The sequence below is a fragment of the Corvus hawaiiensis genome, chromosome 3, assembly GCF_020740725.1.
Source record: "Corvus hawaiiensis isolate bCorHaw1 chromosome 3, bCorHaw1.pri.cur, whole genome shotgun sequence".
Taxonomy (NCBI): Eukaryota; Metazoa; Chordata; class Aves; order Passeriformes; family Corvidae; genus Corvus; species Corvus hawaiiensis.
Window position 1 is genome coordinate 3,028,405 of NC_063215.1, and position 12,755 is coordinate 3,041,159.

Sequence of the window (12,755 nt, forward strand, 5' to 3'; positions counted from 1 at the left end):
TTCTCCCAGACCCACATGTTGCCTTTCCCACCAGGAACAGCTTCCTTGAAATCAAGGAAGAGAAGCCAGCCCAGTTAACCAGTCACTTGAAGTGTGCACCTAAACCCAGGCAGGAAGAGAACCTAAATAAACAAGACAAACAAAGAATGGGAGACAGGAAGATCACAAACTTCATTAAACACCATGGGAAATGGTGGATCAAAAATGACCGGTTAACCCAAGGCCACACAAAGGCAGGGAGAAGCCAAATCCAACGAGGTGTTTTCAATGTAATCAGGAAGTCATCGTTCCCTAAAAGACAAGATTTGGGATTTGGGCCAGAGGGACTGAATATTACAGGGATGTTTGACTCATTTTTTGTCCAGTTTTGTTTCATTTTTAAGGAACTAAGGCTGTCAGAATGCAAGGTGGGGGCTTTTTTTAACAAGCTTCTGAAACTCTGAAGCTCCAAACAGTCCCTAAACAGCTTTCACAGTGGGTTAAACACCCGAGGGCTGTGAGGGGAATCCAACCTTTGGCTGGTTCATTTCTCTACAGGAAACAACTTATTAACCTCAGAGGCTGTGGCTGCCTCGTCCCTGGAAGTGTCCAAGGCCAGGCTGGATGGGGCTTGGAGCAACCTGGGAGAGTGGAAGGTGTCCCTGCCCATGGCAGGGGGTGGAATGGGATGATCTTTAGGGTCTCTTCCACCCCAAACCATCCTGGGATTCTGTGATTATTCCCACCAGGAAGCCTTGAGAGCAGAACCTCCTCCAAGCCCTGCCCGTGCTGCCAACAAAATGTGAGAAAGCACCACTGTGGTCTCTGATTTTTAACTTCTAAACAAACTGGGATTCCCTGCTGTCCCATGGAGAACCAGGGGGCTCAGCCTGGAGCAAAGGAGGCTCAGGGGGGACCTTGTGTCTCTGCACAACTCCCTGACAGGAGGGGACAGCCAGGGGGGGTCGGGCTCTGCTCACAGGGAACAGGGCAGGATGAGAGGAAACAGCCTCAAGTTGTGCCAGGGGAGGTTTAGATTGGATATGAGGGAATATCTTCATGATAAAAGGTGGTCAGACATTGGAAGAGCTGCCCAGGGTATCCCCCATCCCTGGGGGGATTTAAAAGCCGTGTGGATGTGGCACTTGGGGACATGGCTCAGTGGTGGCCTTGGCAGTGCTGGGGGATGGTTGGACTGGATGATCTCTGAGGGATTTTCCAACCGTAATAATTCAGGTTCTATGATTCCAATAGAGTTTATGCTGCCCACTTAAGCAGCTGCCCTCCTTTTCACTCACATTTCTTCATTTCTACCTCTAAAATCCCTCAATTTACATCAACTTTCCTTCACTCAGCCACCAAAAACGGTTCAATGCCCTTTATAAATCCAACATTTTAGGTATGTCCATACTCTTACACTCTCTGTAAGTAGTTCCTCAGGTGGTGACTTTGCAAACCCCAAGAAATTAAATCCAATGCAATTCCTACAGTTGTAAAACCACCCCATGCATCTCAGGATTTATCAACAATAGGTGAATTAACTTCCAGATTGAGTTGTTTGATGTGCTTTAAACCACCTCAAAAATGAACTTCTATGTTTTTTCCTGAGCATCTCCCTGTGGAGAAGCCCCTGAGATGTTTTGCTCCTGGGAGGATGTTGGTAACAAAAGCACAAGGGCACCAGACACAAGTATTTCTTAAGCTTGAAATTAAGAGACCTTCCCTTTCTCAGCACTTGCAATCAGAGTATTTCAAACACTGTGGGTTTAATCCTCAGATTTCTGCCAGGATAACATACTCTGATTTTTAAACAGGGTGACTTAAATATAGGAAAAAACCCCAAGCAAACTTGCTTTCATCTTTAGAGAAGTATTTAAGAAAGCCAGGAACAGCTCCATGCCATTTCCAGAAAACATAAAATCACCTTCCCTTTCCAAACAAACAACAAAATCCACTAATTAGTCAATAATTTATCAGAAACGTTTGTTCACTGATGTCTCTAAAGTGGGAGAGGAAACCAGGTACGAACTTCCAGCTACAAGATTCAGCTCCTAATTTAACACCAACTTTCTGGGCTGCTCCGAAAATGATGCCACAGACAGTGATGGAACTCCGGGAGAGCAGCACCATCCAGTGGAGAAAATCCTCATTTCCTTAGGGAATCACAGAATCACTGAGGTTGGAAAATACCTCTAAGATCACCCAGTCCAACCATCCCCCAGCACTGCCAAGGCCACCACTGAGCCGTGTCCCCCAGTGCCACATCCACATGGCTTTGAAACCCCCCCAGGGATGAGGACTCCAGTACTGCCCTGGGCAGCTGCGCCAGGGCTGGACAACTCAAGTTCTTTACTCAAACACTCTATGATCTGAAAAAGATCCACTGCTAATCCCTTTTGCCAAGATGAATTCTATGCCTGGAGCAAGTTTTTAACTATAATTTTGAAAGTTCCCATCCAAACCCCTGCCATGAGCCCAGAGATGGTCTGGGAGCACAGGAGGGACACAGCTCTGGAGGCAGGCTGGGAGAGCTGGGGGTGTTCACCTGGAGAAGGGAAGGCTCCAGGGAGAGCTCAGAGCCCCTTCCAGAGCCTAAAGGGGCTCCAGAAGAGCTGGAGAGGGACTTGAGACAAGGCATGGAGGGACAGGACACAGGGAATGGCTTCAAACTGCCAGAGGGCAGGGATGGATGGGATATTGGGAAGGAATTCCTGGCTGTGAGGGTGGGGAGGCCCTGGCCCAGGGTGCCCAGAGAAGCTGTGGCTGCCCCTGGATCCCTGGAAGTGGCCAGGCTGGACAGGGCTTGGAGCAACCTGGGATAGTGGAAGGTGTCCCTGCCCATGGCAGGGGGTGGAACTGGATGGGCTTTAAGGTCCCTTCCACTCCAAGTGAGTCTATTATTGACACGTCCAATTAAAACAATTAACAAATTCTGGAAAAAAGAGTACCAAAGTTCACACTGAAAATACCTAGAAAACTCCATGTGCAAATGCAGATTTGTTTTCCTCAATTCACATCTTCACTTCCCAATGGAAACCACATTTGTTATGAGTCCACATTTGTTCCTATTTCCTGCAGCCCAGCAAACAAATTCAGCAGACCCTGAGCTCTCGGTTAAGGGTGTCCTGACACCAGAAAGTTCTATCAGAAATGGGGAGCCCAAGTTCTCAATCACCTCAGAGGCAAAACTGAAGCTCTTTGTTTCCAATATCATGGGAATTTAAACAAAATCCATGGAATCAGGGGACATCCTGAGCTGGAAGGGACCCACCAGGATCATCCAGTCCAACTCCTGGCCCTGCACAGACACCCCAACAATCCCACCCTGTGCACCCCTGAGAGCGTTGTCCAAACACTCCTGGAGCTCTGGCAGCCTTGGGGCTGTGACCATTCCCTGGGGAGCTGCTCCAGTGCCCCAGCACCCTCTGGGGGAAGAACCTTTCCCTGCTATCCATCCCAAATTCCCCTGGCACAGCTCCAGCCGTTCCCTGGGTCCTGTCCCTGCTCACAGGGAGCAGAGATCGGAGCTGCCCCTCGGGAGGAGCTGCAGCCCCTGGTGAGGTCTGACCTCAGTCCCCTCTGTTCCAGCTGACCACACCCAGTGCCCTCAGGCCCTCCTCATTTGGCCCCTCCAGACCCTTCCCCACCTCCAAAGCCTCCTCTGGAGGGTCTCTAAAAGCTGTGGATTGGCAGAGCTTGGCTCAGCTCCAGCGCTGCCCTGGGAGTGACCCAAGCACCAAACCCAGCACCAGCCCACGGCCCTGCCACGTCCCCGGGGTGTCCCCAGCACCCCTGGGCTGGAGGTGTCTCCCCTTAAACACACGGCCAGAGACGGCACCGAGCCCCTGAAAGGACAAGCTGTCCCTAAAGGTGTCCAAGGGACATTCCCACTGCTCCTGCCTGGGACACGACAGACCCCACAGAGAAGCCCCTGCACCCCTCATCCTGCACCAGTGTCCCCCTGGAACCCCTTTCCCGGCCATCCCACCTCTCCCAGCCTCCAGACCCCATCTTTTCCTTAACCCTGCCTTCTCCTCAATTCCTGCCTTTCCCAGTCCCCACAGCCCTCCGTTCTTCAACCCCAGGGACCCTTGAAGCCTTTTCTCACCCTCAGCCCAGCTCTCCCAGGCCCCAGCCCCCCTTTTCCTTCACCCTGGCATCCCCCGCAGCCCCATTCCTGCCCTTCTCAGACCCGAAACCCCTCGTTCTTCAACATCGGGCACCTCCTGAGCCCCTTTTCTGGCCCCAGCCCAGGTCTCCTAGCTCCAAGACCCCCCCTTCTCCTTGACACTGGGACCCTCTGGACCCTCATTCCTGCCTCTCCCAGCCCCCAGTTCTTCCACACCGGGGGACCCCTAAACCCTTTTCCCGGCCACCCCGAGGTCTCCTCACCCCATGACCCCCCCTTCCCCTGACACAGGGGACCCCTGGAGCCCAATTCATGGACAAAGGAACCTCCTCATCCCACCTCTCCCAGTCCCCGCACGCCCCTTTCCTTAACTCTGAAACCTCCTTCCCCAGCAGCGGAACTCCCCGAACCCCTTTATGCGCTACTGAGACCCCCCTGCACCCATGGGGAGGGGCGGCGCAGCCCGGACCCCTCAGGCAGGGCTGTGGGGAGGGTCTGGAACCGCTCCCGAGGCACCAGTTCGCTCCCATTCCCGCAGCATTCCTGCGGCATTCCCACCGGGACCGGCACTCACGCTCCGCCAGCATCGCCATCTTGGGGGCCTCCCTTCCTGCAGGGGGACTTTCGTGACCTCCGGCGCATTTAAAGGGCGGCGTGAGCGGCGCCTGATTAAAAAAGTTTTAAAACAGGCGAGCGTAGCGGACACCAAAGTAAAAATGAAAAAATGAAAATGAAGTTTGCAAATTTGCTGAAATTCCAGTAAATATCTCAAAACACGGTCTCGGTTGTGTATCGGCTGTTCCCGTGCCGGGGGAAGGGGATGAGCAGCGCTCGCTGTGTGTGATTGGAAATAAGGGGCACAGGCAGGGTGAATATTCCAGGGAGTTGCGGGTCTGGCTGTGCCTGGATTTCCCCAAATCTCGCTGTCGTGGAAGGGTAGGGTGGGGGACACACAGAGGCATCTTGAGCAGCATCCCCTTCTAGCCTTTCTGTGAAACGAAACAGGTTTTTTTTTTCCTTTCTGCCACAAACTCTATTTGAGGACTGGAGCAACCCCTGTTTGATGAGTTGCTGAGTCAAAGCTCTTCTATACAGGAATAATTTTTGTAGTTATGTTCTTAAGCCCTTGGTCGTTCATATTTTCTGGGTTTTTAGTATCTCTTCAGTTGTTTTATTTGAAGAACAGCACCCAAGATATGACTGATTTCTTCAGGCAGCTTCCTCTGGACGCTCCTTGCCTACATTTTGCATCCAAGCACAATATTTTGTTTTTTAATATCCCTTTTGTAGAAGTGCCAGGAAGGGGTTTTATATTCTGTGTTCATGGCGTGTGTTAATTCTGTCTTCCACCCTTTACTGAATCAATACTTGCGTCTGTTCATGTTGTTGTGCTGTTCTGAACTGTGGATATTTGGTGGTTTTCCTTTTCTTTCCCAGCTGGAGTCACCCGGAAGTGTCCCAAGTGTCCTCAGTACCTTGAGTGAGGTTGATAATGGGAGGATTGAGCCCAGAATCCCAGGATGGGTCAGGTTGGAAGGGACCACGGTGGCTCCTCTGGTGCCACCTCCCTGCTCCAGCAGGGCCATCCCAGAGCACAGGGCTGTGTCCAGACAGGTCTGGAATATCCCCCATGAGGGAGACTCCCCACCCTCTCTGGACAATCTGTTCAGGGCTCGGTCGCTGCACAGGAAAGTTCTTCCTCATGTCCAGTGGAACTTCCTGGGATCAGTTCCTGCCCGTTCCTCTGGTGCCATTGCTGGGCCCCGGAGCAGAGCCCGGGCCCTGCTCTGAGCCCTCCCTGCACACAGGGACACCCAGGGCTGAGGGTCCCTCTCAGCATCTCCTCTGAGGCTGAGCAGCCCCAGCTCCCTCAGCCTTTCCTGGGCAGGGAGATGCTCCAGGCCCTTCATCAACTTTGTCACCCTCTCTGGACCCGCTGCAGGAGCTCCGTGTCCCTGCTGTCCTGAGGAGCCCAGACCTGGACACAGCACCCCAGACGTGCCTCACAGGGCTGAGAAGAGAGGCAGGATCACTCCCTGACCTGCTGGGAATGCTCTTCTTGGTGCACCCCAGGATACCATTGACCTTCTTTGCCCTCCGGTCACTGCTGGTCAAGGACACCTCCCACTGCCCCAGGCTGCTCCAAGCCCTGTCCAACCTGGCCTTGGACACTTCCAGGGATCCAGGGGCAGCCACAGCTTCTCTGGGCACCCTGGGCCAGGGCCTCCCCACCCTCACAGCCAACAATTCCTTCCCAATATCCCATCTATCCCTGCCCTCTGGCAGTGGGAAGCCATTCCCTGTGTCCTGTCCCTCCAGCCCTTGTCCCAAGTCTCTCTCCAGCTCTCCTGTAGACTCCCTTCAGGTACTGGAAGGACACAATTAGGTGACCCCAAATCTTCTCTTCTCCAGGCTGAACAAGCCCAATTCCCTCAGCTTTTCCTCACAGGAGAGGATCAGGACAGATTTCCCACTGCTCTTTCTCCATCCATCCTCCCATCTGGATGGCAGCTGGGTTACAGCTCCCCTGGCTCAGCTTTTCCCACTGCTTTGCCTCTGTGCCTTTGGATTTATGTTACAGCTTCCTGTTTGCTTTGGGAACACTGTGCAGGACAGTTTTGATAAGGTTTATTTGTGTTTTTTCATAGGCAAAGCAAACAAACATTATATCTGTGGCTTTTCCTCTCTAAGACCCCTTCTGTCTGTCAGCAGTTACATTGATACGATGGAGCTTGATCCTGGCAAATCTCTAAATTTACAATTATCTTGATGATTTATTTTTAATAGTCCATATTCAGGTCCTATTACACTGGCTGCTCTGGCTGCCCCACTTCCTCCTTTAAACAAGGGTATTGAACTGGTCCTTCTAGACTTTTCTGAGGCCATTTCCCGCTGCCAGGAATCCTCACAGGGTTTGTTCTCCCCAGACTTTATTGCCAGTTCTCTGCACTTTCAGGTCACATTCATCAGGCTCGACTGATGTGAAAACAAATAAATACTGCCCAGACCTTCACTACATGGGAGAGAGAGAGATTTTCCCTTTCAAAAGTTTCACTTAACGCTTTCCTCCAGGAGGAAATCCTTGGAGATCAGGATCAACCACAGAAGAGCCTTCTTTCTGTTTTCATAGAGTCACACAGGATCCCAGAATCATGGAATTTAGGTTGGAAAAGCCCTCCAAGATCACTGAGTCCAACCTGTGACTGGTCCCCACCTTGTCACCAGCCCAGAGCACTGAGTGCCACCTCCAGTCATTCCATGGACACCTCCAGAGATGGGGACTCCAACACATCCCTGGGCAGCTCCTTCCAATGTCTGACCACCCTTTCCATGAAGAAATTCCTCCTGATGTCCAACCTGACCCTCCCCTGGCACAGCTTGAGGCCGTTCCCTCTCATCCTGTCCCTGTTCCCTCTGAGCAGAGCCCGACCCCCCCCCCCCCCACCCCGGCTGCCCCTTCCTGTCAGGGAGTTGTGCAGAGCCACAAGGTCCCCCCTGAGCCTCCTTTTCTCCAGGCTGAGCCCCTTTCCCAGCTCCCTCAGCCACTCCTGGTGCTCCAGCCCCTTCCCAGCTCTGTGTCACCTCATCTGCTTTCCAGTGCTCACAGGTCACTCACCAGCATCCTCATAGAATCACTCAGATTGGAAAAAACTTCCAAGTCCAACCATCCCCCAGCACTGCCAAGGCCACCTCTGACCCATGTCCCCAAGTGCCACATCCACAAGGCTTTTAAATCCCTCCAGGCATGGCGACTCCAGCACTGCCCTGGGCAGCTGTTCCAATGTTTGACCACCCTTTCAGTGAAGAAATTTTCCCTCATACCCAATTTAAACCTCCCCTGGCACAACTTGAGGCCGTTTCCTGCTCCTTTCAGGGAGTTGTAGGAGCCTCCTTCTCCCCTTTCACTACCACCCAGGGATTCTCTGTAGTGGCCACTCTTTGCTGGCATCTGGATCTGAAGTAATCCCTCATCCTTCTACCTGTATTCCCTGATCCAAGTGCCCTCCCTGGCAGTAGCAGCCATTTCCATGAATTATCCCTCTAAGATCTCTTTTACATCAATGAAATTGAGGTGTGGAGTGTTTGATGGTCACTTGTGTGATGCATTTCACACCAGCCAAATTCTGCTCTGTTTTTAATTTTGGAGAGGTTTAAATCTTCCGGCTGAGAGCTGAGTGTTGTATTTGGTCGCTCCAACAGGGAGCAGCATTCCCCACGTTTGGAACAGCTTCGCGGTGATATAAAGACATCACTGGAGGTGGAAAACGTGAAGTAATTTCTGTTAAAGGATGCCTTCAGGTTGAGATTTTTCTCTTGTTTGGTTTTGAAACTTAATATTCGGCCGCATCAGAGCACTTCTGCCTCCAGAGCTCTCACTCCCGGCCAGCAAAGAATCACAACTCAAAACACAAAGGAGGTCGCACATGATTTAATTATTACTTAATATTTGCTTAACAGGAGGCTCGAGGTCAAGGTCCAAATTATCTGACACAGTTCTTGCAAATGAGGAGTTTATAAAACAATTAAGTCCATGAATATGCACAGGGGAAGTGAAATTAGGCAGAGAAAAGGTTCCATCCAGGGGCAATTATTGTGCTTCCCAGTTACATCCCTGACTAAAAGCTGGTGTCACAGGAAAGAAAAATGTGTGAATGTTTGAATATATACTTTCTGTCAAAAGAAATAACAGCAGCTGTGGGTGATTCCAGCCCTCTAAGAAAATAGCCTAAAATCCTGTTTCCAGTGTGCTTGGAGGGAGGTTGAAATGTAGCTCTGGTCTGAAGAATAGAGGGATAAAGATGCCTGGTGGGCATTCCATCCAGAGCTCTCCAGCGATTCCTCCCAAGGGTCTTCCTTGGAAAGAGGTGTTTCCCGAGAGCCAGCCCTGCAAGGATCACCCAGGGCTCGGGGTCTAAGCAGGGAATTTTCCTCCCAGCACGTCCTTATCAATTGCTGTCAGCTCAAGAGTCCCTTCAGGCTTTGGGGAATTCCTTTGGTGCCACTCTCAGGTTGAGTTGGGGTCACAGGGAAAAATCCAGCTGGGATGGACAGAGCCAACAACATGGGAATTGAACCAGCCGGAAAGTGGAGGAGGGTTGGAAGCACATCTGAGCCAGATACTCACCTCGCCGACCCCTTCCCACCTGGAGGAGACCCTTGGAAGTCAGGCGGGAGAGAATTACGTTTCCCAGCTAAGGAGCAGCTCCGTGCCCTGCAGAAGGGCCCCATTCCAATGCCCCATAAACCTGGGAGATGTGAGGAGAGAGAGGAGAGGCAGCCAGGAATAGAAAAGGGGAGGGGGGAAGGAGGAGGAAAGCGAGGAAAGAAACAGAATGTGAGTCCCGGCTGTGCAACAAGTCCTTTGTGAGGCAACTCGGCCTCTGTTGTGTGATAAATGGCCTGAGGCCAGGCTAGAAATGCTTATTGAGGGAGTCCTGGGAGAGGTGGGATGGAAGCTCTAGGGACAAGGGCTGCCTGGAGACCTTAAAACGACAAGACAGCTTTGATTTAGGACACTGATTCGAGGGAGCACACGGATTAGAGGTGAGCTCTGGTGGGAGAAGCTGCCCATCAAGCGCCAGGCAGGGAGCAAGAGATTAACAACGTGTGACCCACTGAGCAAAGGATGTCACAACGAGTGCCCACAGCCAGGAGACGAGGGGTTCAAAGAACAGCTACTGGGGCACTGAGGAGCAGGAACAGGCTCAGGGAGAGGGGTTGGTGTTCCTGGAAGTGCTGCCAGCACAGAGCTCAGCAGTGGCTGGCTGGGAACACTGGAGGGAGCTTGGCAAAAGAGGCAGCAGAGAGGAATTCTGATGATTTTCCTTCTATTCCATGAGTGCAGTGTGGTATTATTATTATTATTATTATTATTATTATTATTATTATTATTGCTGTTCGTTTTGCTATTTCATCAGCATGGGCTTTATGGGATCATGGAAACATGGAATGGTTTGGATTGGAAGGGATCTTAAAGCTCATCTCATTCCACCCCCTGCCATGGGCAGGGACACCTTCCACTATCCCACATTTCTCCAAGCCCTGTCCAACCTGGCCTTGATCTCACCTTGATCTGGGTGAGGAGGTGAAAAGCCCATAAGAAGCATTGACAGGAGACTGAAGGCTTTGCAGGTTTCTTGTTTTCAGCCTTCCCCGAAATCCTGAGTGAATATTCAGCGCAATTTAACGGTGCGGGTTTGGGAGTAGGAAGAGAGAGCTCTGCCTCTCCTGGGAGGTTGGTAACTGAGGGAAAGCTCAGCCTGGAAATTTGGAGAACTGTCATGTAACACCCTTTGAATCAGTAATGATCATACTGGGAGGAAGAGGAGAGTGGTGGAATTCAGGGAATCACAGATGAGCTACTTTGCCTGCAGTCCCTGGGAAAACCCTGCTGAAGTTGTTCCGTAACTGGTTCAATATTTGTACACTGGAGGACAGCAGAGTGATGAAAAACCACCTGAATAATTCACTGGGGACAATCCTCCACAAACCAACCCAATTTTTTTCTCTGATGATGACGCTGGTTTTGGTGACTAAGGGTCAAAAGGGAGCAAAATTTTCATCTGGGCACCAGCCGAGTTGGGAAAGTGGGAACGACCAAAAGGCACCAACACTGGGGGGAAATAAAAAAGGAGGAAGGCGTAAAGCTAGAAAATAACAAGTGAAATGAAAACCTGTAGTAAAAAAATGGTTCAGAAGAACCAATTTCTTTCTGGACCCATTACCTGTGATGGAAGAGGATAATTGCTCCCAGTCTCGGAGATGGAAAAGCCCCACAGCTGTAACAATGTGCCCATATCTGGCCACTGCACTTCAGGAAATCAGGAATGAACCAGGTATGGAGCAGACGGGAGAGGAAGGGACAAGCAGATGATTGGAGAAGATGGTCTGAGGAAGAGCTTGGATGAACTGGGCTTGTTTGGTCCAGAAATGAAAAGCATGCAGGAGCTGCTAGGGGTGGATTGGTTTCTTTGACCACTGCCACCTGGAAAAGCAGGAATCAACATAATTGAGCGTGTTGGGGAACAGGCAGGGGACAGAACACCTGGGAATGGCTAAGGGGTGCTGGGATTGTCTTTTTTGATGATCACATCTGTTGTGGATGGACTGTTTGACCTGACCACAGAATGGGGAAGGGAGATAGGTGGCTGCCCAAAGGCTCCTCCAGCTCCTCCAGTTCTCCAGACCTTATCACTTTATGAATTAATTCAGGAAGCCATCTGAGAGGGCATCTTCCCTCAGGCCTGATGCAATGACTTAACCACAAACCCAATCCTGTGCTGACTGCTCCTCTGTAAAGTGCAGCTCACTCTGCGGAATAAAGTGTCCCATTTGATGCCATGAAACACTCACTTGCTTTGCTCAAACTGAGATGGGAGAGGGGAAAAAAAATATTTCCTGCAGATGCTGGTTCAGATTTCAAAATTCATCCCCTTCCACCATCGTTGTGTTCTTTTTCTGAGAAGCAGCTGGGCAGCAAATTTCATTTGCACGAGACATTTGTTGCCAGGGGTTCGAGTGCTATTTACCACTCACATGAGATAAGAGGAAAATGGTACTTTTGTAGATGCAGGAATCACTCCTCTGGTCATGAAGCACAAAAAGAAATATTGAGCAGCACAAAAGCAATGCCAGTAGCTCACTTCAACAGGACCCACAGAAAATACTGGGAAGAAACTGGTAAGATTAAACAAACCATCCCTGCTCCAGATATCTTTTTTTTTTTTTGGATTTGCGAATGGTTGCAGGGAAAGTTCATCGCTTTCCACAAGCAGGAGGAAATGCCAGGCCCAGCAGAGAGTGTTTGATATATTATTCATAAGGAATTATGTGCTGAAGACTTGTCAGGATCCAGCAGCAGCAGAGGTCAGCAGTGAAGAAAGCAAATAGACCTGCAATGGGTTTTAAACTGTTTGAACGCAGCCAATTTCCAGCCCGTTTTATTCATTAGCCCTGGCTGTCTGGGATGTTCTTGTGGCAGGATGGAGGTTCCTTCTGAAGATTTCAGAACCAGCACTGCTCGCAGTCCCAGCAGGGCTCAGCTTTGTAAACACAGCAAATTAGATTTAGGGCTTTTGAACAGAAATAAAGAGGGAAACCCACAAGGACATTGCTCACTTTTCAAAGTGGAGCTGCACTTTCAAGGCTGACCCAGTACTGTCATTTCGGGGCTCTTTGAGCAACCACTGGAAAATAAAAGAGCTCTAAAAATAGCCAAGATGGGCTCATTAGCTCTTTAATTACACGTTGGTTTTCCTTTCTCCCGTCTACACTTTGTCCTGTGAGCTCCCCACAGACACTGACTGGGAATGCCAGGTCTGGGGACACCGCTGTCTTTCACTGCCAGTCCGTGTCCCTGTCCTTACCTTTTCCACACACTGGAAGAACAGGATTCCCCCATGAGCCCAAGATAGCACAGGCATCAAGGAATGATGCTGAGAGAACTGGGACTGTTCATGCTGGAGAAGAGAAACCTCAAGGAGACCTTACAGCTCCTTCCAGTGCCTAAAGGGGCTCCAAGAAGCTGGAGAGAGACTTGGGACAAGGGATGGAGGGACAGGATGTGGGGGAATGGGTTCCCACTGCCAGAGGGCAGGGTTAGGTGAGATATTGGGAAGGAATTGTTCCCTGTAAAGCAGGAGCTGGG

At 50.8% G+C, this 12,755-nt stretch overlaps 1 protein-coding gene across 3 annotated transcripts in view; it reads right to left on the minus strand.

Moving 5' to 3' along the window:
• Positions 1–4,715, minus strand: part of PINX1 (PIN2 (TERF1) interacting telomerase inhibitor 1) — a 61,455-nt gene extending 56,740 nt beyond the window's left edge. For 2 of the 3 annotated variants that reach the window (XM_048298114.1, XM_048298113.1), the window contains exon 1: positions 4,683–4,715. In XM_048298114.1, the coding sequence (XP_048154071.1) occupies positions 4,683–4,701 (19 nt within the window). In that variant the 5' untranslated portion in view covers positions 4,702–4,715. Of the gene's footprint in view, positions 1–2,948; positions 3,264–4,682 lie in introns of those variants that run through there. The other variant, XM_048298115.1, reaches the window with a different exon arrangement.
• Positions 4,716–12,755: the final 8,040 nt, after the last annotated feature.